Here is a 22,181-nt window from a genome sequence, read left to right as displayed (position 1 = left end):
TAATATTTTTCTTCACGCCGATTAGCGGGCGTGCACGGAAATAAATCCCATTTCATGGTCGCACCGTCTCACGATCATTGAATGCCTTTTATTTTTCTCTCTCTTTTTCTTCGAGAACGAGTGAATTTAGGTTGAGTGCTTGCGCCACCACCGCGATGTTAGCATGTTACGCCGCACGCGTTCAAGAGGGGGGGTGTCTGTAGTCGCATGATTCATATAGACGATGGTGTGTTGATCTGTGGCTCAGGTGGACCTCTCCGTAACAGCTTTTAGACGGCATCAACAACACCGATCAAATGGACTGGCATCGAATCTAGAAGCGACACTTCATCATGAGGCCGATCATAGACCTCGACGAATGTATCCGGGACTCTCCGAAATTTCGGTGAGTTGCCTCGGTAGTTGGGTCGTGTATGGGTGGTTGCAGTTTACCGTTTCGCTCTGCGCTGTACGAAAGTACTGCTATCTTCTCACCGTTTCTCAATGTTCAGAGCAGTTTAAGGTCACTTACTAGTATTTCTTGTATGTCGGAAAGTTTCGCTTGTCTCGATTAATATATGCCTGTCGATAGACAGGATGCGTCGAAGGCGATAGCCTTCAGATTAACGACTTCCCTCCGGGCTCGCGTCGCTTGGCGGCGGATCTTGTTACACTAAACCGCTGATCTGCGAGCAAGAACGCTATTGCAGTGCAGTATGTGCTTGATGAAAGTAATATATCCCATATTATTTACTTAGGGAGGCACTAGAGGAAAATGAAGAGAGCATCGATCAACTAGAAATTAAGCTTGATAAAGTAAGTATCCGCCCGTGGATCAGTCCGCTGCCAGAAACCATTCCTTTTCGTATTGGTCTCGTTAAATATTAATTGCAATCTTGCCTTGCAGTTGGTAAAGCTGTGCACCAACATGGTTGAGACTGGAAAAAGCCATGTCACAGCGAAGAGGTACGCCCATTTGAGTTGTCTGACGATTAGATTTAGTTGCAACTCTTGTCACATCTCTCAGAACTCGTTAAAACGTCACTAATCTCAATGCAGATTGCCAATTATTACGAAAATGCTAGTGTCTGTAGCCTGTGTGTGTGCATGTACATGACATATGCTGTGCTAATTTCCTATTTTGAGATTAGCACATGTGTTGTATGGAGTAAACATTTATTTTCTCTGTTTTCATAGTGCATTTATCAACGGCATCTGGGATTTGGTTGGTTATTTCAAGGACGATGCATCCATTGTGGTTTGTAATATATTTTTGGTTTCTAGCGGACGCATCCTGTCATTTGACAGACAAGGAATGCGCAGTGTTTACTAATGTGAACTTCCATCATTTCAGAGTTCTCTAAATAGGTTTATACAGATTCTTACAGACGTGTTGAAATATCAGTCGGTGAGTGCAACTTCATGGCTCTGCAAATATGGCACATGTGAATGTTATAGGTTATCTGTTAAGGAAGGACAGCATTTATTATGTGTTTATGTTTGTTCTTTATTTCTCAGATACTCCTTGAGCATGCACAGAAGTCCATAGTGAAAAACCTGAGCCACTTCATCAAGGCGTAAGTTTGAAATGTTTACCCAGCTATACACACTAACACACAAACACTAAATTCTTTAATTTTACACTTGTTGAAATCTATAATTTTTAAGACCATTTCCAAGGTGATAGCATAGTACGTAACTTTTCTATGCTACAAGCTGCATAAGTTTAGTTACATCTAATGTTTAGCAGTTATTGTGGACTTGCATGTTTATATACAGTAGTATAACAATGCAAACAGCAACTTCTAACTTTCTTGTCTTAATTCCAAATACCTTATTTATGTATCTGTTATAGACTGTGTCAGCAGGTATTTTTATTATTGACAACAGCATGAACAAGCTAATTTCTGTGTGAGAGAATTAGTACTGTCTATTAACTGGTCATTCTACTTGAAGTGAAGAATTTCGAACATCCATAACACCTGTAATGTGAAATATAGAGTATATGTAGTTATGTATGCTACTGTGAAGCACATACAAAAGATAATTAGACCTCTTCATAAGGTATGCAAGAAGGCCTGTTCAGCCATGCTTGTCAATGCTCGATTTATTTCAGGGACATCCGCCAGAGCAAGGAGACGCGACGACACTTTGAGAAGATCAGTGACGACCTGGACAATGCGCTGTTCCGCAACTCGCAGGTGCAACGCACCAAGGTTTCGGAGTGTGAGGATGCCCACAATGTGCTGATTGCCACTCGGTCCTGCTTTCAACACTTGACACTTGATTATGTTCATCAAGTATGTTGGTTTCATTCATTGTTGGGGCTATATATGTGCAACACAGAGAAAAGTGTATAACAACTGTGTCTTACCAGTACTCTTGTACGGGGCAGAAACCTGGAGGCTTACGAAAAGGGTTCTACTTCAATTGAGGACGGCGCAACGAGCTATGGAAAGAAGAATGATGGGTGTAACATTAAGGGATAAGAAAAGAGCAGATTGGGTGAGGGAACAGACGCGAGTTGATGACATCTTAGTTGAAATCAAGAAAAAGAAATGGGTATGGGCAGGACATGTAATGAGGAGGGAAGATAACCAATGGTCATTAAGGGTTACGTACTGGATTCCAAGGGAAGGGAAGCATAGCAGGGGGCGGCAGAAAGTTAGATGGCCGGATGAGATTAAGAAGTTTGCAGTGACAACATGGCCACAATTAGTACATGACCGGGGTAGTTGGAGAAGTATGGGAGAGGCCTTTGCCCTGCAGTGGGCGTAACCAGGCTGATGGTGATGATGATGTGCAACCTGTTCATATGTTTAGGGGAGCTTGAGCACTGAACAAGTGGTCGCGATCTGGTCTGTGTGAAAGGAATTCAAGCAAGTAGTAGTACACACATTTACTAAAGAAAGAACGAGCATTGAACCTGGTCGAGCTTCTTCAAGAAGGCTCCTGTCTACTTTGACAATCTGTTGGCAGCTTGCTGTGCTGATATGTGTCGTGTAAGCAGTGCAGATTACAAACACATTTTGCACCATCATTAAAACACGACTGTGCAATCGGTATGGTCACACAAGATGAGCGTGTTGTCAAGCCAAGCTGCTGGCCAAAACCTGCACACACATCTTGAATGTGCTGTTTCAAATTGTTCTTGCAGATTATTGAAAATTTTGGTACCACTGTTCATACCATATTTATTTGAATATAAGTTGAGGCCCAGGGTGCTTCAATAATTTTTATCTGGTCACGAAACTTCTGCGTAACGCTATGGAAGAGCTCCATATAGCGCCCGCTGTGGACGTAGCACTGGCGCAAGTAGAAGGTGGAATGAACGACATGCCAAACGGACACCACAGGCGTTCTCTGCGTACTCTCGCTTTGCGCAAGGGTTGACTGCCTGTATTGGCGTGTGAATATTGTCAACACAATGTGCAAATCGTAGCCCTGTTTCTGTGCAGTGTTCAGCAACATAAATGCAAACAATTTTGAAACAACTACAATGCCTTGTTTCATTTCTAGAACCAACTGCATTCGCAACAGCAGCTTAATTCATAATTCCAATTTTACACTTGGACTACTCCATCTTTAGAAACTGACTACAGAGCAAGTTCACATCACACTTTTACATAATTATGCATAAAGAAACGTGTGTTTCAAACTAACAATGTTAACCAACTAATTATGGAAATAATTACTAAACTAATTAGAAGGCTACCAAACGAATTTCTATTGCTAAGGTATTACTAAATTATTATTAATTATCACTTATCTAATTAAACTAATTACCAGCTGATTGATTACTCAAACAAATAGGTCATTAGGGAGTTTTAGCAGAGCGTTTACGGTCCGCTCCGCTCAGACAGGCGTATCACAACAATTGGCACGCAGCCGCTCAGCAAAACGCTGCCGGGAACACTGACGCGCGTGCGCACAGCACACATAGCGGCAGCGGAACGTGGGACGCTGACCACGTTCCGCTAGGAACCTGAGTTAGCGGTGCGTCAGGGGGCGTGTAGTTGCTGTAGTAATCGTTTTACCGCCAAGCTTAGAGCACGTCAGTGACATCTCTGGGAGACGAACTTCTTAGATAAGCGAAATCAATGCATTCTATTCAGCCACCGGTGCGCGTGAAACGTGTGCGGAGCGGAGCGCAAGCAAACGCTCTGCTAAAACTGTCTATTATCAAACTAATAACTAACTAACCTAACTAATCTAACATTTACATTAAGTAAGCTCAATAGAAAGTAATGTAACAAACTATAGCAACAAAACCAACTAAACCAATAAACTAATTACATAATAATAACTAATAAATAACTACCAAAATAAATAAGGTAACTAACAAAAGTAACTAACCAAGCTAATCAGCTGATTAAATTATCTAACTGATATAACAAAATTACTCACTAATAACCTGCCTAACTATAATAACAGCAAATATAATTAACTTACTAACTAATCAACAAATAAGTGACTAATACAACTAACTAGGCAAAGTGCGAATGAGACAGCCAAACGAAACAGTTTGTGGCAGGAAGGCCACTGTAGTCGGGTACAACTTTAGAAAAAAGGGGGCGTTTACTCCTCCGAGGCGGATGCACACGAGCATCCACCAATGGGCGCGCACTCTGGACTGACGTCATGAGCCAAACAGCCAGTCACCCCACCGGCAGAGAAGATGGCCGCCCGCGCTTCGAACTGGGCCAAGTGACGTCAGCTGTGTGCGTCATGCCCTCGTCAGAGTGAATTCCCAAACTGTTTGTGATGGTCTATGATGCCGGAAATATTGCTGCGAGCTTACGCTGCACCATTTGTGCCCTGCGTTTAATCTGAGCCGTGATCCGGCGAAGAAATATTGCAGCGAGAATTGCTGACGTCACGCTATGCTTTGCCTGAAAACGGGATCCCGTGGCGACACACTGCTATGAACACACATCTTGTTGAGACCCACAGCTAAAGCTAATTAGTGGGAACTGAAAAAAGTTGTACATATAAACATGCTCAAAGAAAGCTCGCACTGTTTTGACTGTGTTTGACTCCTCTTGCTTTGTAGTTGGTATACTTGTTAATACTTGCATTGTATGATGTCATTTGTATTGATGCAATCTTTAGAGAACAAAACCTTGTCGGAATAAGCTTTTTTTTTTTCGTTATATACAGCTCAGCTGTTTGCAGTCTAAGAAGAGGCATGAGGTGCTGCAAACTGTGAGTAGCTCATAATAATCAATAGCTGATGCATAGCAGTGCCAGTCTGAAATTATTGTAACCCATTTTATTTTGGCTTCATATTACAGCTGTTATCTCTCATGGGTGCCTACAGTACGTACTTTCACCAAGGCTCGGACTTGTTTGAGGACTCTGAGCCCTTTCTCAAGCAGCTGGGAGCCACCGTGAGTGCCACTTTCATTGCTTGGAATGTCTGAAAATAGCATGACTGTGTTATTCTTTTTAAGAACACTCATTTAGAAGTTGTGGATGAATGGCTGATGATTTAATTTTTTGCCGCCTTGCAGCTTGACAAGCTCAGCAAGGAGTCTGCTGACCTTTCAAAGCAACTTGACTCAAGGCACACTCTTGTGACCTCAAAGGTAAATCCTGCCCAAGCTTCTTTTTTTTTTGTTACTTTCAGTTTCATGAAGATAAAGCTTTGACATACTTTAGTTGCTCCCATTGAAGCAAAGCAAAAGGCTACAATTGAACACCTAATGTAAGCTCATAGGCATTTGCATAGCACACCTAGCCGTTTAATTGACTAGCACATTATATCGAGCGGCTTCTCTGATTTACTAGATTTTCTATTATTTAGCCATTTGGTACATGCCTCTCGGTGTGTACTCATTCTTGGCTAAACCTCCAGAACAGGTGAGTGCCACTAGTACAGAATGAGGATGTGCCACTGGGACACGAGAATATTACAGTCTTAATGTATTTACATGTACATATCAAGGTAATACAAGGGATATAAAAGTTGTGACCTTTGCAGTGTGTAAACATAATCGTTGCATGAAATTACACTTTGCATAGGCAGAAAGTAAACACAATTGTATGCATTTACATTAGTGGTAAAGCACTTACTTAACCACTTTACAAAATCTTCAGGTTTTGCAGTGTGTAAACATAATCGTTGCATGAAATTACACTTTGCATAGGCAGAAATTAAGCACAATTGTATGCGTTTACATTAGTGGTAAAGCACTTACTTAACCACTTTACAAAATCTTCAGGTTTGGAGCACAAACACGTCTTTTACATCTAGGCCAGTGTCTCATGTCTCGTTCCAAGGTAGCCCTTGATATGAAGCGTTCAATGTTTCCTTGACAGTTGACTGAGTTGGCACAGTAAGAGTTCATAGCGGGTAAAAATGACAGATTCATGAAGCTCGACATTACATATTTGAAGATAAGTTCTGCTGTTTTGTTCTGCATTCTGTGTCTTTTATATTTTCATGCAAAGAGATGCTAACACAGTTTGACTCAGCTCCAGACTAATGAGGTACAAAAGCAATGGTATGTGCATGGTAATGTTGCTGTAGCCTTTCTGGCAGTGTTGGAGAGTTGTAGCTGGTAGACAAATGTTTTTGTGGATTAGCAGAACGGAAAAATCAACAGGTAGTGCTGGTGGCAGCACCTGGTGGCATCGTTTTTGAACTGTAATGTACTGTAGCATTCTTGTGATGCATAGCACATCTTGGTGGGGAAATGTTTTGCTTTAGGAAGTTTGTGTCATTGCAAAAATGTTTGTGCCAGTTAATGAATGCATAGCCAAGCAATGTGAAAAAAACAAAACATGCACTTTGGTTGAGCTCAGCATCAGACAATGTCACTACTGCTGATGTTCATGTCGTTGTCTTAAATACCATATTTACTCCTGTAATGTTGTCACCCTTACTTTGGAGCGTGAAAAAAAAAAAATTGCATCAAGCGCATTTCTCATTTAATATCTGCAAGACAATATTAGATTGTACTAGGTGTCCTGCCAGCAATGGCATTATCATCACTGTATCTCATGCTCGGCGCAAAACTACAACTTTAGTCACCGACTTTATCGAAGCGGCACCAGTGAGACCTAGTTGGAGGGTTTGGCGGATGGCAAAACATTGAGGAGAGTTTGCCCTGCATTGGTGGTCAGTTCAGCACACTGAGCACAGTTCGAGGCTTCATTAATTAGGCGTAGGCCTGCCTCATGTACGGCCTGTACCCAGTGAAGTATCCTGGAAAAGAAAGTGCGGGCCTTACAAGAGGTTGTAATGCTAAAACTTAAACATACTTTTACAGGCATGTAAGGTCTGCACCCTGTAAAAGATTTGGAAAAAAAAGTATGGGCCTTAGAAAAGGTCATGATGAAAAAACTTAAAAGCTTTCGCAGCCTAAAGCACACTAATGATAAGTTGGAGAGAACTTGAAAGCAGAGCACCCTTCTGTTATTCCAGGAGAATGTTGCGATTTTACTGTTTACTGGAATACGACTGGGTGGGTAAGCTGACACAATGGTAAGGCTACAATTTTCCATTATATATCTTCTGTTGCCAGGATGTGATCCCAGTAGTCCATAAGGACCCTTCGGCCAACAACGGCATCAGCCTGGAAGGATACCTGTTCAAGCGCACCTCCAATGCCTTCAAGACCTGGAACAGGCGGTGGTTCATCATCCAGAATGGTCAGCTAGTGTACCGCAAGCGCTCCAAGGACGAGCAGCGCACAATCATGGAGGAAGACTTGCGGCTGTGCACCGTGAAACCCGCACTGGATTTTGAGCGACGGTTCTGCTTTGAGGTCCTCTCGCCTTCAAAGTGGGTCCACATTTCTGCAAACACGCTGTCATCTTACCAGCTGTAGTTATAATCAGTTCATTAAGTGTTTCAAGTTGTGTGGCTTCAGGTTGTTTCCTGCACCGCTCCTGCTTCATGTTTACTGGAAATGTTGCTCATTGCCTGCCATCTTGATTGATTCTTCATAATGAGACTTTATTTTGCTTTTATTAGCTGAAGTTTCCTTTGGAGAAGTTAAGTGTGCACCAAGCAGAATAAGGGCAGTCAGCTAATTGGCTACAAAGGAATCGGTTATCTTGCCTAGAGCCAGCCTCTTGTAGTTGAAAACATTGCCGCATGAATCCATCAGAGCACTTATTGCTCTAAGCGACATCTTTCTTTTTTCACTCATGGTGTCCAGTCGGGTTTTATCATGTTTGTCAGGTAAGGTGTAGTCAAGTGCGGTGCAGGGGAATGTCTACTGGGATAACGTATTGTGCCAAGTTACATGCATCTTGTCTTCCATCATGCACACCACCTTTTGCCAAGTTCACTGTCCATGGGTGGCCAAGATGTTCTTTGTGCAAACGGCCACATGGAAGCGCAGTTTGAATCCTTGAAAAACGCCAGTGAAGTGGTAAAATTGACTTCAGCTGCATGTCTTTAATTGGCTGGCCCAGAAATCAAATTTCAGGGCAATGTCTCTTTTCTCCCATGTTTTATTGCTCTGTGGGTTATATATATCTGTCTACATTGACTGTAGACTAGCTGTTCAGGTTTAATTTTATCCCGGGTTCGTCATTAATTAAACATGGATCGTTATGTACAGAACACTAATTCAATTGCACTTTATTTATGCAGGACTCACATGCTGCAAGCAGATTCTCAAGAGTCGTACGACTGCTGGATCACTGCTTTGCAGTCGGGAATCTCACGCGCGTTAGACCAGCCTGCACGAGATGACGAGGACGAGAAGCTTTCAAAGAATGTGGGTTGATTGGGCAACTTTTGAAAAACAGACTACATTTACAATCAACTTTATCATCGCCTTCCTACCTTTCTCACATATACTATGTGCTTTCTATGACTGGTGTATAGCCAGTGGCTGTGTTGTTCCTGTTGCTGTGGTCGTGTGGTCCACTGTTTTTCAGGACGTTGATGCTAATCCAAGTAGCCCGCTTGTGCACCCTTCGCACACTAAATGAGAGAGTAGTTATAATGCCTCAGGTGAAGCCGAAGTAACACCTGTAAAATTGCACTGAAGGGCTTGTTCGGCTAGGCATTTTAGCAGATTTTGTAAACATGCAAATATAATAGCACGAAAAACTTGTGCATGCCTTATTTTGTGTGTTTGCTTATCCCCAATATGCCTATTGGCAGATGTTGCCTAAATCGAAATCTTAGCACAGAGCGCATGCACTTTGTAGTGATTAAAACGAAACATCTGTGCATATGGTATGGTATGGTTGTGTTTGAAAATAAAGACTCCAAGGTTTTTTGCTTGAAAATGCAGGAATGGAAAGCATCATCAGATTCTTCATTGTCATCGACCTCAAGGCAAAGTGCAAACCCAGTACCAAAACCTCCAAGGGCTCACATGTACGTGTTCTGCCACTCTTCACAATGACGTCACGGGACAACTATACCATCATGTAGATTATCGTACAGATAGGTATTGTTCAAGCCCCCCCTCCACAAAAAAAAAAAAAAAAGGAAGTACACTGTCTAAGGAAGGTTGAGACCATGCAACCATTCGTGGAATAGACGTTAGTCTGATGTTGTGTGTTAGTAACATGTGGATCAGTATAACAGTATCAGTAGATCAGTAGATCAGTGGGGCTGTGTATCATTACAGAACTTGTAATGACTGGTTTCTATGTGACCTTTAAAGACCAAAAGGGGTGCCATCCTGTCTTGACTGCCTTGTCTCCCCGCTGCCTTTCCCTCTGAGATGCACAACCAGCCAGTGTAGCCTTTCACGCTGCATGTATTAATTTGTGTTATGTGGGAATGTGAACAGAAAGATGTTCCCATGCACCACCTTTGCCTGAATTGCTTAGCTCAGTAAGCACAGAATAGCACCAGTCTGTGTAATATTTAGATTAATTAAACAGCTAGCGCAAGACAAGGATAATAGTATATCACTGGGAGAGGTCTTCATCCTACAGCAGACATAAAAATATACTTTTTTTTATGATGATGATAATGATGAATGAGATAAAAAGGGGGGAAAGAGACGGAATTCAAGGTCAACGGAGATTGCAAGGTGGAGCATTTTTATGGCAGATCTGAATTTTGCAGCCTTAACGTTTACTTTGCAGTCATTCATTGCTAGACACATTGGTTATCTGCTGACAGGAATTCTGTGCCACAGTTACGGCATTGATAGAGACACACTCCTAGAGAAATACCTAGTATTCTCTCTAGTGTTCTCTCTACGTTCCCTCTTTTTCTTCCATACTCATTTAAGCTTGAATCATTTTCATGTGCGACTGCAGCCAACTCACTGGCATCCCTGGGAATGATATGTGTTGCGACTGCCGTTCACCTGGACCTTGTTGGGCCAGCATCAACCTGGGTATCACTCTGTGCATCGAATGCTCTGGGATACACAGGTGCGTTTGCCACACTAAGTATGGCATTATTTTGAGCCGCTGTAGTACTTTTCCCTTGGTTAAGTTAAAGAGCAACATGTGGTGTCCATGTGGTTTAAGAAAAGCTTGCATGCTGACTCGCCACGGTGTCCCAGTGGATTTGGCTGTCTTCTTCTGAGCATGAGGTGGTGATGTCATTCACCGGCTGAAGGTGCACTGCAAAAATATTCGGGTGCATTAAGAAGCCTCAGGTGGCCGAAATTAATCTAAAACCTCCCACTGCTCTGTTCTCATAACCCCTGCGTTGCTTTTAGACAGTTGAACCCATAATTCGATTCAGATCAGTTCGTGGAATCTTGCATGGCATAGTATAATTGTGCATAAGGGTCGTGACAATGTAGAACTATTCCACTCAGTTCTAATTCCAAATCTTCCATTAGCCTTCGTAATCTATAAAAACATTTACTCCGTAATTTTTGACCAATTACGGAGGGCTAATTAGTGTATTATGGACAAAACGGAGTGGAATAGCTTTACGTTACCTTGACCGAGATCCTGGCTTATGTTTCGGTGAGAAATGCTGAGAGCTAGCAGTAGCTCTGTCAACCTGTCAGTGCACTAAATTAGTGCCTCTTTAATGCTACTGATAGCTTACCATGATAAATGAGCACAGAATCATTTGAGCATCCTCTTGATTGATGCACCATCTTAAAGGTATCCCTTGATTATGTTCCCAGGAGCATGGGCGTGCATGTGTCCAAAGTGCGCTCCCTGACGCTCGACACCTGGGAGCCGGAAATACTCAAGGTGATGGCTGAACTGGGCAACACAGTCATCAACAGCGTCTACGAGGCTCGCGTGGATGAAAACGTTGCTGTCAGGGCCACACCAGACTGCAGCAGGTCTTTCTCTTTTTGTTTATTGTCCTTTGTTCACATTTGTAAATGAGGGTTTTGTAGACGAACCAGTTGTTGAAATGCAATGTCTGTGCATTGCATTAGTGCAAGAAACCTCGTTTTTGTGCACGCAGATTCTTAGTTTAGGCCTGTACACTTACTTAAACCTGCGTACATATTTTGCAGGAGTGTCCGTGAGGCCTGGATTAAGGCTAAGTACTTGCAGAAGGCATTTGTGAAGCCACTTCTTGGGTCAGTGGCCTGCCTGTCCCCACCACGCGATGCGTCACGCGCATCACCAGCAGCAACACCGGTTCTGCGAAAAGCCACGCTGCCTCAACGCTGGAGCGTTCGCAAAATGCACCGTCGCAGGAGGACCATTCATGCCCAAGACCAGCGTCAAGTAGATGCAGGTATGTTTCACTGTCGCCTCAAACCCCATTTTACCTAGCACCCTGTTTCGACTTTTCTGTTCACATGTGTCGGAAATGCAGAAGTGCTTTATTATGCACTGCTTTAGCAATTCAGGTAAGACTTGCCTGCTGCGTTTAATGGAAATGGAAAACTTTTGCTGTATGATAAACGGGGAAGTTGTATCACTCAGGAGGCATGATAAAACTTCAGATATGTTAAAGAAATTGTGAAGGTTTGCAAAATTTTGAAGTTCTGAAATGGAGCTCGCAAGTGTGCAGTGATGTAGCAAAACATATCAGAATTGTTGGAGCATCTAAAGCAAAATACATTTTAATGTTTGTCCACACACTGCTGGGTGTTATTGACTGAAACTTCCCAATTGCTCCTGTCAGGTGACACTGCTCTTGGGGTCTCCCGGCGCCATAGCAGCGCTGTCACATTGCCGGCCGACAAGTCCCCCGTCAGCATCGACGCCTTGTCTGTGAGCTCTGTAGGCTCGGAGACCCGCTTCAGCATGGCCTCGCAGGAGAGTGGGGTGGTCATGAAGGAGGGCGCCTCTCTGCCCCCTTTGGACAGTGAAGGAAAGGCTGCGGTTGAGATGTCCTCCAACCAATCCGAGGACAATGTGCTCGTCTTTGGGGAGTCCCTCGTCCAGGTCATGCCGCCGCCTTCAGGCAAGTATGCATCATGTGCATTCGTGCAAGTTTCTTCGTGGTGCTGTGAAATTTCTCATTAAGAGGCTTGACATCTGCACGGTTGCTCAGGGGTTATTGGTCTTGTGCTGCTCAACAAAGGCTGCAGATTTGACTTCCAGCAGCAGTGGCTGCACTGGAGTGGAATTAAAAAAAAAAAAATTAAATGCTTGTGTATTTTGAGACAATAGCACGCATTTAAGAATCACAGCGGTTTAAATTATTTTATAATCCCACACTATAGCATCTCTCATAGTCCATTATTTGATTTTCATTTGAAGGTTCGACTTGGTTGCTTCAAACTTTTGAAGGGAAATAAATAGGCACCTTGTTTGTAAGCCTTAAGTGCCTCAATCTGCCATGCTCTCCAAAACAGGGTGCATTAGTTGTCATTAGTTGTAACAGGGTGCATTAGTTGGCATTAGTTGTCAATGTGAACATGCAAAAATAATAATAATGAGAAAAATTGCAGACAGCCACACTGTGGAAAGTGTGAAGTGCCACAAGAACAGTGGTACCTGTTCGAACGTGTGCATTCAATCTCACTTGCAGCCAAATTTTTACTGCTTGTTCGAGCTGTTGTTCTAGAGTTACAGGAGCTTTGTGGATGAATGCATTAAGGGCTGAATAAGACTCGGAATAGCCAATGCTGAGGTTTGGTGGGGAGATTGTGCAAATTTCTACTACCCTTACCAATGTAGTATGTCAAGGGTACAAGCAAGCCACTACTTCCTACAAAGCTCACAACAAACAAAAGTTCTTCTCTGTGTTGCACATTTTTGTCATCATCTCAAAGCTCTTTCAATCAGTTTGGCAAGGTGGATACGTGACCTAGAAAGGAAGCCGAAAGTAGTGCGTAGAGCAGTGCTATTTGACAGTTAATTACCTGCCTAAGAGCCAACCACAGTGAAATGTTAGCCTTTCTAAAATGGCAGTAGCTGGAACTGGATAAACTGCTCCATAAGTGCCTGCTTTGAGACATTCTTACTTTTGAAGAAGTAGCAAAGCCACTAGAGTCCTTTGTTTATGTTGGTACTCGTTTTTCTGTTCATTTGAACCTTTTTTATACAACAGCTAAAGATGAAGATACTGCACTCCTCTTAATTTACGGTTTGTGCAGGATTACTAATCTTTTGCCTTAATGATAATGTAAAATTTATTTTTTATTCTCTCTTAGAATGGCACACGCGCTTTGGCTTTTGCTCTGGTAGTGTGACCCAAAGATATCTGTGGGCATTTAGAGAATTTTCTGGGACTGATAAAACACTGCAATGTCTGGCTGTTAGGTGCAGTGCTGCAACGTGCAGTGTTTGGGACCTATTCGGGAACAGTGGTGTAGTCATGCAGATTACGTTAAGCGTTATACACTGGACGTAAACTTAGCACTGCCAGATGACATGCATCTATGGGAAAAACTATTTTCACAGCCGAGCGTTTCCAGTACTGCTGTAGCCAGTGGCTAGAACGATGGTGTAAGCTCAAGGTCTATGGGTATATACGGTCTATAGGGCCTGTAGTCTGAGTCTATACAGAGTCTCTCGTGCCACCAGAACTTGAGTGTTGAAATGTAGTCTCCTCCTTGCCTGAACTGCGCATACTACAGAGCTGGAGCTGGACAGCGCAGATGAGTCGCCGACACAAGACGAAGAGGACACAACCCAGGAAGAAGACATGTCCAACCTGAGCCCCAGCTTGCTCCTGTACAGGTATACCTTCCATCTGTGCTCTACTGACTTCCTGTTGTTTACTTAGACATACACTAACATTTGGATATTACGATCGCTAGCTGTTGATTTCAACACACAGTTTTCAAGTTCGTGCACCTGCGTAACAAATATCGGCGTTCCCAGGGTAAGCCTTGTGCACTGCCTGAGGGAGTGCATAAGTGAAGATGTTAGCTAGTACAGGCATGTGGTGCCAGTGAAACTACTTTGCTGAAATTTCTCTCGCTTTAAGATGCTCATAGGTATTTGGAAAATGTTGCCTTCGAGATCCAGTGTTCCACCTCATGCTTTGAGAAACAAGGCAAAAGCTGCAGTCGCACAGCAGGCATCTTAAGTTTCGCACCATGGCTGGCAGTTCACTGTACCACGCAATAATCTCAAGAGAACGGAAAAGTGTGACTAATGAAAGTGCATCTTTTCTTCATTATAGTGCAGTTAGCGTTCTCTTGAAGCTTCATGCACTTTCCAGTATGACGTCTATGTCATGACGTCTATGTCGAACCTCTTTCATGCCAACGTGTGTCACTGTGTACTTGCCGCAGAATGTGTGCCACTAGGTGTGTGTCCGAATAGACAATTTGGGAATAGACAACTTGTCCAGTTGCAAATACCCAATGGCTCATGTGGCTCATCACAGCAGCCCGTTGGGGGCCACGGTAGACTAGGCTACGCAGCATGCTGCTGCCACCTCGGAGGCCACACGCACTGCAAAGATGGAATAATTTTTCTGTCTCTTTGAAATCGCAGACATGTATAATTTTCATTTAACTAAAAACTGGCAATTGTGTATTACTGAGAATGCTCTCGCGATCATTAAATCAGCCTATAGCATTGGTGGGTCCCGCTTTCTTTCAGTGACACTGCATCACAACATTGCGGAAGCAAGAGCACACAATTTTCAGCTGTTTTTGACAGGAGATTGAACATTCCCTATTGCATGCAGTGCAGTAATATTTGGCTAACATGTTCACAGCAGCCTCTATGACAGATCAGCAACATTTGCTTACTGTATTCAAAGAGTGTTTCAGGACCCCTTTAAGGCTTGCATACATTATCGTATCAAACAGCCCTTGATTTTTTTGTGAGTGGCTGTACCATGCTGTGGCCTTTGGTATCACTTGTTCATAGTACTATATGATGCATCAAGTGTCGAAGGACTTAATTGGTGTGATACAACTTGTTTCGGAGTGCGTGTCCAGAGCCTGTGTAACATCCTGGCGACAATATTTTCTTTGTGGTTACAGGGCAGCGGCTGCCCACAACTTGCCAGTGATGTGTCTTGCCCTGGCGAATGGAGCTGACCCGAACTGGCCCAATCCGGATGAAGGGGGTCGATACCCTCTCCACCAGGCTATACAGAGCGTGAGTTTCAGTTAACTTCTGGGCAGCTTGGATAGATGCCCAGAATTGAAGCCACTGTATCACAAAGTGCAAAATCATTAGCTACCAAGTGCACGGTGGCTGAGCTGTAGTTGAACCCTCTGGCGTTCCCCATACGTAGTCAGATTTTGCGCATTACAATTTAACTCCTTACCTCAAGCGATGCAAATTCTTGATATTTTTTCGGTTTCTTCTGGTTTTGAGCATAATGCCATCATGGAGTGAAATAATTATCCACAGCACCCTAAAATTTGTTAACTAAAGCATTTCTATAGTGAAATTCACAAGTTCGCACAGTGAAGCCATTTCTGCACCATTTAGCTGTAGTTTATCGCAGTTGAATTTAGACTGCCCAGGTTTGCACTTTCAACAGTCTCCCTCTCTCTCTCTCTTCTACCTTCCCTTGCTTGCCCAGCAAGACTGATAAAACAATATGAGTTACAGCATCAGCTGAGAACAGATTCCTAACATCCATTTAATATCCGTGACAAAGAGACTGTAGTATTTAAACATGTGTACCACGTTGGCATGCTGAAAATATTTGCAGTTGTTTTCTTGCTTTTCTAGAAATTTGCTCTGGTTGTTAACCACAAGGCGTGTGCAGCCACGGTGCACCAATGCTTGCTCTTGTTTTTTCTCCACACGCAGGGCTCTATCATGGCCTGCGAGTTCCTGCTCCTCAATGGTGCCAAATCAAACAGCGCCGACGACAACGGGCGCACGTCCCTCCACATCTCTACCCTGCTGGGGAACACGGGGTCTGTCGGGCTGTTCATTTGCTCTCGAGATTGCACATTTGTACAAGCCACATGACAACTGCAGCACACATTTACCTTGAGCGCGTTCACAATGGGCCCCATTTCAAATTTTTGGTGTAGCAGTGGACCACCGAACACGCGTATAGCGTCTGCATTAAAAACACTGGGTGCTTTCTGCTAGCAACAATGTAAGCTCTTGAAGACCACTGTGAATAAAACACAAATCTAATTTTTTTCCAGGCATACACACTGCAAATAGATTTTAACTGCGTATGCAGAAGCTGTAATAAAAGTTTTAAAGCCAGGTATAAAGAACTCTCCTGGTTCTGGTGAACTAGCTTAGTCACATTCACATTTTACGCCTATAATAAGTCACAACTTTATGTCAACCACATATTTTCTCGATTTTGATGACTCCAATTTTGTTATTTGTGCAATTTACTATTTGCGCCACTACGAAAGCCTGCTAGCTGCGTTGAGAACGTGCAAACAGTACATAGCTGATGTGAACAAAAACAACAAAGACATAAAAGAGACAGTAAGGTCTGTGGACTTTCTTTTTCTTACCTTTACTTGATGCGTTCCATTCCTTTGCAGGCAAGTGTGCCTTTTGCTGAAGCATGGGGCTGATCAGCACTCTCAGGATAAGGATGGCGCAACAGCACTGAAGATGGCTGTGGATAACGCCAACCCCGATATCGTCACCATGCTCAGGCTCGCCAAGCTCAATGAGGAGATTCGCCGTGATGAGTTTGGCAACCCAGGTCTGCTGTCTTGGCACAAAGGGTTTATCTTTTCTTTTTTTTCTTCTTTTATTTTATCGAGTTCACATTCTTATGCTTGCAGGCTTTTGCAACTGTTGGGTTTTGTTCACGTGTGAGGAAGGTTGTGCTTGCTTTCGCTAGCATGAAACTGCAGTATTCAAAGCAGATAGATATTTAAGAAAACTGCTGCTTGTGCAGAGGAAAGTCAGGGTTGTGCATGCAAGTCTTGGAGTGATAGCCAAGTTGAATTATGCCTGCATCATCAGCAAGCTAAATCACTTTGTCACAAAGGAACCAGATAGAGCTTCACTAAGTCAAAGTTCATTGATGCAGTTGTGATGTAGTCGATTTATGAAATCATGTCATTCGTTTTATGTTGTCGTAGTTGTTGCCACTGTAGGCTACTGCATCATCTATATAATCTTGAGTCACCGTTAAGAACTTCCCTGTCAGAATATCTATGTTATGCTGCTAAAGGTAGCCTGTGGTGCTTAATCTGGTCAGTAATGGGCTGCATTTCCAGAGGGCAAATGTGTTCAATCTACAGGCACTTCAGTTTGGTATGTTGCCATCTATTCTTGTGTGGTACGAATACTATACAACTGTAAGTTGTGCTAAGCACCAATGTTTGTTTTGGAAATGAACCAGTGCTTTCCACAGCTATGTGCTGGGAATGTTGCACACCCTGACTCACTTTGAAGGCAGACACATGTGACAGATACTATTGCTGGTGCAACAGCTGTTCCAATCTCGCCTGTGCATGTTTTCTATTTGTGATTTTTGCCAGGACCTCCTTGCGCCATTAGCATTTCACACATGGTTGCCATGAGAGGTGCCGGCTACTAGTAAAAGTGGAAAGAAAAGAGTAAATGGAGCGGCAGCATGTTTTTTGCCCATATTCCAGGCATCTTGTAGAAGAGTTATGGACAAACACACTGTACTTCATGTCATCAACTCTGAGTAGTGTGGCGAAAGCTAGTGGTTGCGTCAGCCACCTGGAAAGAGAAGCTGAAAAAAAAAGAACTTCTCATTGGCCACCTCTGGTCATCCTCCGTGCGACACCCCCTGAACGGAAGTGTCGCAAAAAGATTAGCAGAGCACAGTGGGCAAGCCTTCCTTCCTTTTCTATAACATGCAGCCAGCTATAGTTCGTGACTGGCTGACGTGATCTATAGCCTATGCTGTACTGCACCAAGTTGGTGACAGGGTATAGTGTTGTTGTGTAGCCAAAATATAAAGAATGCGCTTAAATCCATTAGCGTAGGTTGTTTCAGCCGAGTTGTATGTTCCTCCACCCATATGTGCAGTGCTCATTGCCGTTACATGCTGCTGTTTTGCAGACCTCTATGTCAGGACATAAAAAAACCCGAACTATAGGTTTTCAAAAAACAGCCTGTAGTTGCAAGTGCTGTGCTAATGACTTTGCATTTTTTTTTTCTTTTTGTGATGTCAGCACCCTACGTGCACTTATTTTGTTTGCTATTACTTGTTCTGTGTTTTTGAATGCATCTTCATCCGACTCATGTCATCATGGCCGACTTATTTACCCGCCTGCCTAATAATGACAACCTTGTCATTGACTCATCCTAGAATCAAAGTCGGGGTCTCATAACTCTTTGAAGTGACAGGTTAAAATACTAGTTTCTACTGTTGTCTGGCATGTTCAGTGGTCTTCAGGCACTTTTAAGAAAAGCGTTACCTGTCTCATTCTCTTCATGTAGTGTTTATGTTGGCGTATCTCCCTCTGTGGGATTTACTACATGTACACTAAAGTGCGTTTTTCCATCAGTCCAGGTTTCTCTTAGACTAAAGTGTAGTGAAGACATAGTGTTTTGTGAGACCTACAGGAATTAACAGAAATATTGAATTTAAGTGCCTCACAGGAAAAGAAAAAGTAATTTTAATCTTCTGAACGTATAGTGACTACAAGGTTCTTCCTAAAACTTGCACGAAGCTTTAGCACTACCTTTCTGCTCAGAACAGTTACAATTATCGGCTTACTTCACATATTATTCAATGCAGTCCTGCACGTGTTCAAATATTAATCATTGCACTTCTCTGGAGCTTTTACCATTTACTTACTCACTACATCAATATTTCCAAGCATGGCCAGCCTGATACTTGAGTCTTTTTGGAAATGCGTAGAAGTTTGTGACAGCTTACTGAAAACGCTAGTGCGCTTGACGCAAGTATACGCTTGGCTTCATACATTTCCTGTCTCTCGACCTCATCAATGCCTTGACAACGGTAACCCGGCTCTCGTACGGTCAATGGCTTATGTTTCACACTCGGCATTTTGGGCTTGGCGGCAGCCCTGCCTCCTTCACACCTCTCTCATCTGGCCTTTCCTCCGCTCAGCCTTGTCATCCTAACCTCCCCATCATCTCAAGGCCAGCCCCCAGTTGGCAGTTCTCCTCCGCATCCTCCCTCCTGAAGTTGTGCGTTGTTGCCATCTCCATTGCAGCAGCAGCCGTCGGACACGCATCAGCTCCGTTGGGTCGCCGTGGAAAAAGTCGGAAGGGGAAGCGCCTTGTCACTACTTGCCTTTCTAGCTTGCACCCGTCGCTCGAAAAGGCTATGGGACCTCGGCTTAAGTCGCAGCACAGGATGAGCGATGGACAATATTGAAGTAATGTGACACATGCACCGAAATTTTTAAGCCTTCATGTCTGCTTTGGGGATCGGGCACTGCTGGCCGATTGATTGTGCAGCCAGTCTGTAATAAAATGACATCAGTTTCCTTCTGAGCGTGGTGTGTTTACCGTGAACTCGATTGCTGGAGCACTGGGACACATTAATTTTCTCCTACCGAGTGCCTTAAACCAGCTGGTTCTTTTCTTTTTTTTTTCACAGTATAGAAAAAAAGATTTATTGCGAATTCTGTCAACGAGCGAGAAAAGACACTCAAGCTGTTGTTAGCCTTGTTCATATGAGGAACACGTACCGTACCTGCACGAGCATAACGCGACAACCGTGAATGATGACTCATAAAAAATTTTTAATCTTTAATTATAATGTGAACACAAGCTAACGATGCGTAATGTAGCTGTATCCATGGGCTTACAATAGTTCCTTTCAGCATGGCGTGATGACAGATGATTCGCAGCCTATGTGTGCCCCAGCATAGGACCAACTGCACATGTGCCAGAGCCTGCTGCAGGCGAGCATTGCGATAACTGATCACTGATTATGTCATGGTAAAAAGTTCCAACGGGATTACGAGGCTCGGCGCCATGCACTTTGGGCAGATACTTTCGGGTAGTGAGCCAGCTTGAGCGTACATTGCTGGAATGGATGGAGGCATTGGTCCTAAAGTCTCAAAATAAGCTTTCTTATTCTAATTGGTCCCCTACGTGGCATCACCCCCTACCATCGAGAGGTTGGCTCTTCCACATGGCATGATCTAGTGGCTGAGCTTGCTGCATTTTTTAAACGAGAATATTTGGGGACCAGGTGCCAGGTGCGTTAAGAAGAGATATCTTGCACACTGTTTGAGTGATTATTTCGAAGAAAGTGCGATATGCTTTCCGAGGCTGGCAATAGCAACAAAAATAAAAGTCTAATTATATTTGTGCTAATATGATTGCTTATAGATTGCATCCATGTTAGTGTGCACCAATTCCTGTATTTGCCTACGTGGAAACAACCTTTCACCAAAGGTGTGGGCACAGCATGGTAAAGTCCAATCATTCCAGCAGTCTTTAGTCACACGACAGCTCGTTACCCAAAGACTGCACTTACAGGCGTTCATTATTGTTGTGCTTGCTAGTTGAATTCTTTGCATTTCAAAAGTCATAGCTTGTAGTACATCACCTACGTTATGGCAGGTAATCTCCGTACTTCTCGAGGATTCTTAATTGCCTCATTGAGGCTCAGTGGTCAAAACGGTATAGTTCACTTCTGAATTGCCACTGCTAATGAAGCTCTTAGGTTTAAGCTGTACCATATGTCATTCCTTATAACTTTGCTAGGCTGACCTCTCTCTTCCCATTTTTGACTGACTTCGAGCTTTGAGCAGTTCACAAAAATTAGTGAAATACGGCAAAAAATTTTATAACTCGCACAAGAACACATGAAATATTAACGGCAGCGTCGTTTTTCTTGGCAAGAGTTGTAGCTATTATGCAATGGTGCCTGTGCATTAAGGCAGTCAGATATCTCGACTTAATATTATAATATACTAAACAAGTGGCTAGTCATATGCATTCTTAGAACTGTATGCTTCAACATCAGAGAGCAGTTGTTTAGCACACTCAATTTACCAAGTTCATCTAAGTGAGCTTATCATTATTCACAACTGTACCATGCACACAATTATCTTTGCCTGCATAGCTGCTCAGCCATGCTTTCGTCACAGGATTCTTGCAACGTCTGCCTCGCAGGTGACGACACCTTCATCGACGTTGTCCGAGACTTCTCACACATGGCCTCCAACAATCCGGAGAAGCTGCGGCGCCAGCCAAGCAAGCACGCGGAGTGAGGAAACGCACCCATATTTGTTGTTGTTTAGGTGCAACTTGTCTTTTTATTGTTGTTGTTTACTAAAAGGAAAAGACTGATATTTACCGTCTGTTATCGCAGCCCGTCAAAACGTTTTGTCAAACTGCTCAAAATATGTGAAGCCTAACTGACTAGCATGCGTTTTTCTAAATTAATTTTTTTCTAACTTGTATGTGATGCTTGTCAGTAGTGGCGAAGACTACGAGGCCATGTTTTGCGTGGCAGAACTTTAATGCTCTAGCAAATCATGGCCTAAGCTGGTACATATATAGCAATTTCTTTTGTTTGATTTTCTCCTATTGTTATCTGCCCTCTAGACTGGACAGTCCTGTTTGAGCCCTGCCCAAGTTGGTATCAGGTGTAAATGAATTGGTTTGGAATGCTATAGGTTAACCTTATCCCAGTGCTGCTGCTTCTGTTAGCAAAGGTTTCTTTATCATCGTTACTTTTTGAGTTGCTGCAACAGTGCTACTTTTGAATCGATACACAGACGCGTTCATTAGGACGACCGATTTGCAAATTGATCTATGTATAAACGGCTGTTAGCCCCAGGCTATGTTCCCACTTATTTACGAGACACAATGGTCGCGTTGGACCATGCGGTTTTTGTGTGTTTGTTGAGCATGCCACTGTCGAAAACTGATGCCGGGCAACTTGTAAGTTGGGAGACTGCCCAATGCGTTTTCATGTTTGGCTAGTGAATGATGTGTTATCTGCATGCTTTTTCAGTGAA

At 43.2% G+C, this 22,181-nt stretch overlaps 1 protein-coding gene across 3 annotated transcripts; it reads left to right on the top strand.

Moving 5' to 3' along the window:
• The first annotated feature begins 72 nt into the window (after positions 1–72).
• Positions 73–21,509, top strand: CenB1A (Centaurin beta 1A). Of its 3 annotated transcripts, XM_065448604.1 has the most exons (23): positions 73–385; positions 738–795; positions 887–945; positions 1,177–1,237; positions 1,334–1,387; positions 1,498–1,556; positions 2,096–2,279; positions 5,140–5,184; positions 5,274–5,369; positions 5,493–5,567; positions 7,509–7,768; positions 8,588–8,714; positions 9,240–9,325; positions 10,225–10,341; positions 11,058–11,222; positions 11,403–11,629; positions 12,023–12,304; positions 13,926–14,028; positions 15,291–15,408; positions 16,075–16,184; positions 16,782–16,948; positions 19,413–19,577; positions 21,331–21,509. In XM_065448604.1, the coding sequence occupies exons 1-22, from the start codon at positions 333–335 to the stop codon at positions 19,574–19,576; spliced, it is 2,670 nt and encodes an 889-aa protein (XP_065304676.1). In that variant the 5' UTR covers positions 73–332; the 3' UTR covers position 19,577; positions 21,331–21,509. The 3 variants fall into 3 exon arrangements, with proteins under 3 accessions (XP_065304676.1, XP_065304677.1, XP_065304674.1); XM_065448605.1 differs by lacking the exon at positions 19,413–19,577; XM_065448602.1 differs by lacking the exon at positions 21,331–21,509 and having other exon boundaries at positions 19,413–19,696.
• Positions 21,510–22,181: the final 672 nt, after the last annotated feature.

Source organism: Dermacentor albipictus, chromosome 2 (assembly GCF_038994185.2).
Source record: "Dermacentor albipictus isolate Rhodes 1998 colony chromosome 2, USDA_Dalb.pri_finalv2, whole genome shotgun sequence".
Taxonomy (NCBI): Eukaryota; Metazoa; Arthropoda; class Arachnida; order Ixodida; family Ixodidae; genus Dermacentor; species Dermacentor albipictus.
This window is presented reverse-complemented; position numbering and strand designations above follow the sequence as displayed.

Coding starts and splice junctions, on each gene's coding strand:
- CenB1A (XM_065448604.1), top strand. CDS start 333: ATGAGGCCGATCATAGACCTCGACGAATGTATCCGGGACTCTCCGAAA. Junction 1,557..2,095: donor CTGAGCCACTTCATCAAGGC/GTAAGTTTGAAA, acceptor GATTTATTTCAG/GGACATCCGCCAGAGCAAGG. Junction 7,769..8,587: donor GAGGTCCTCTCGCCTTCAAA/GTGGGTCCACAT, acceptor TTATTTATGCAG/GACTCACATGCTGCAAGCAG.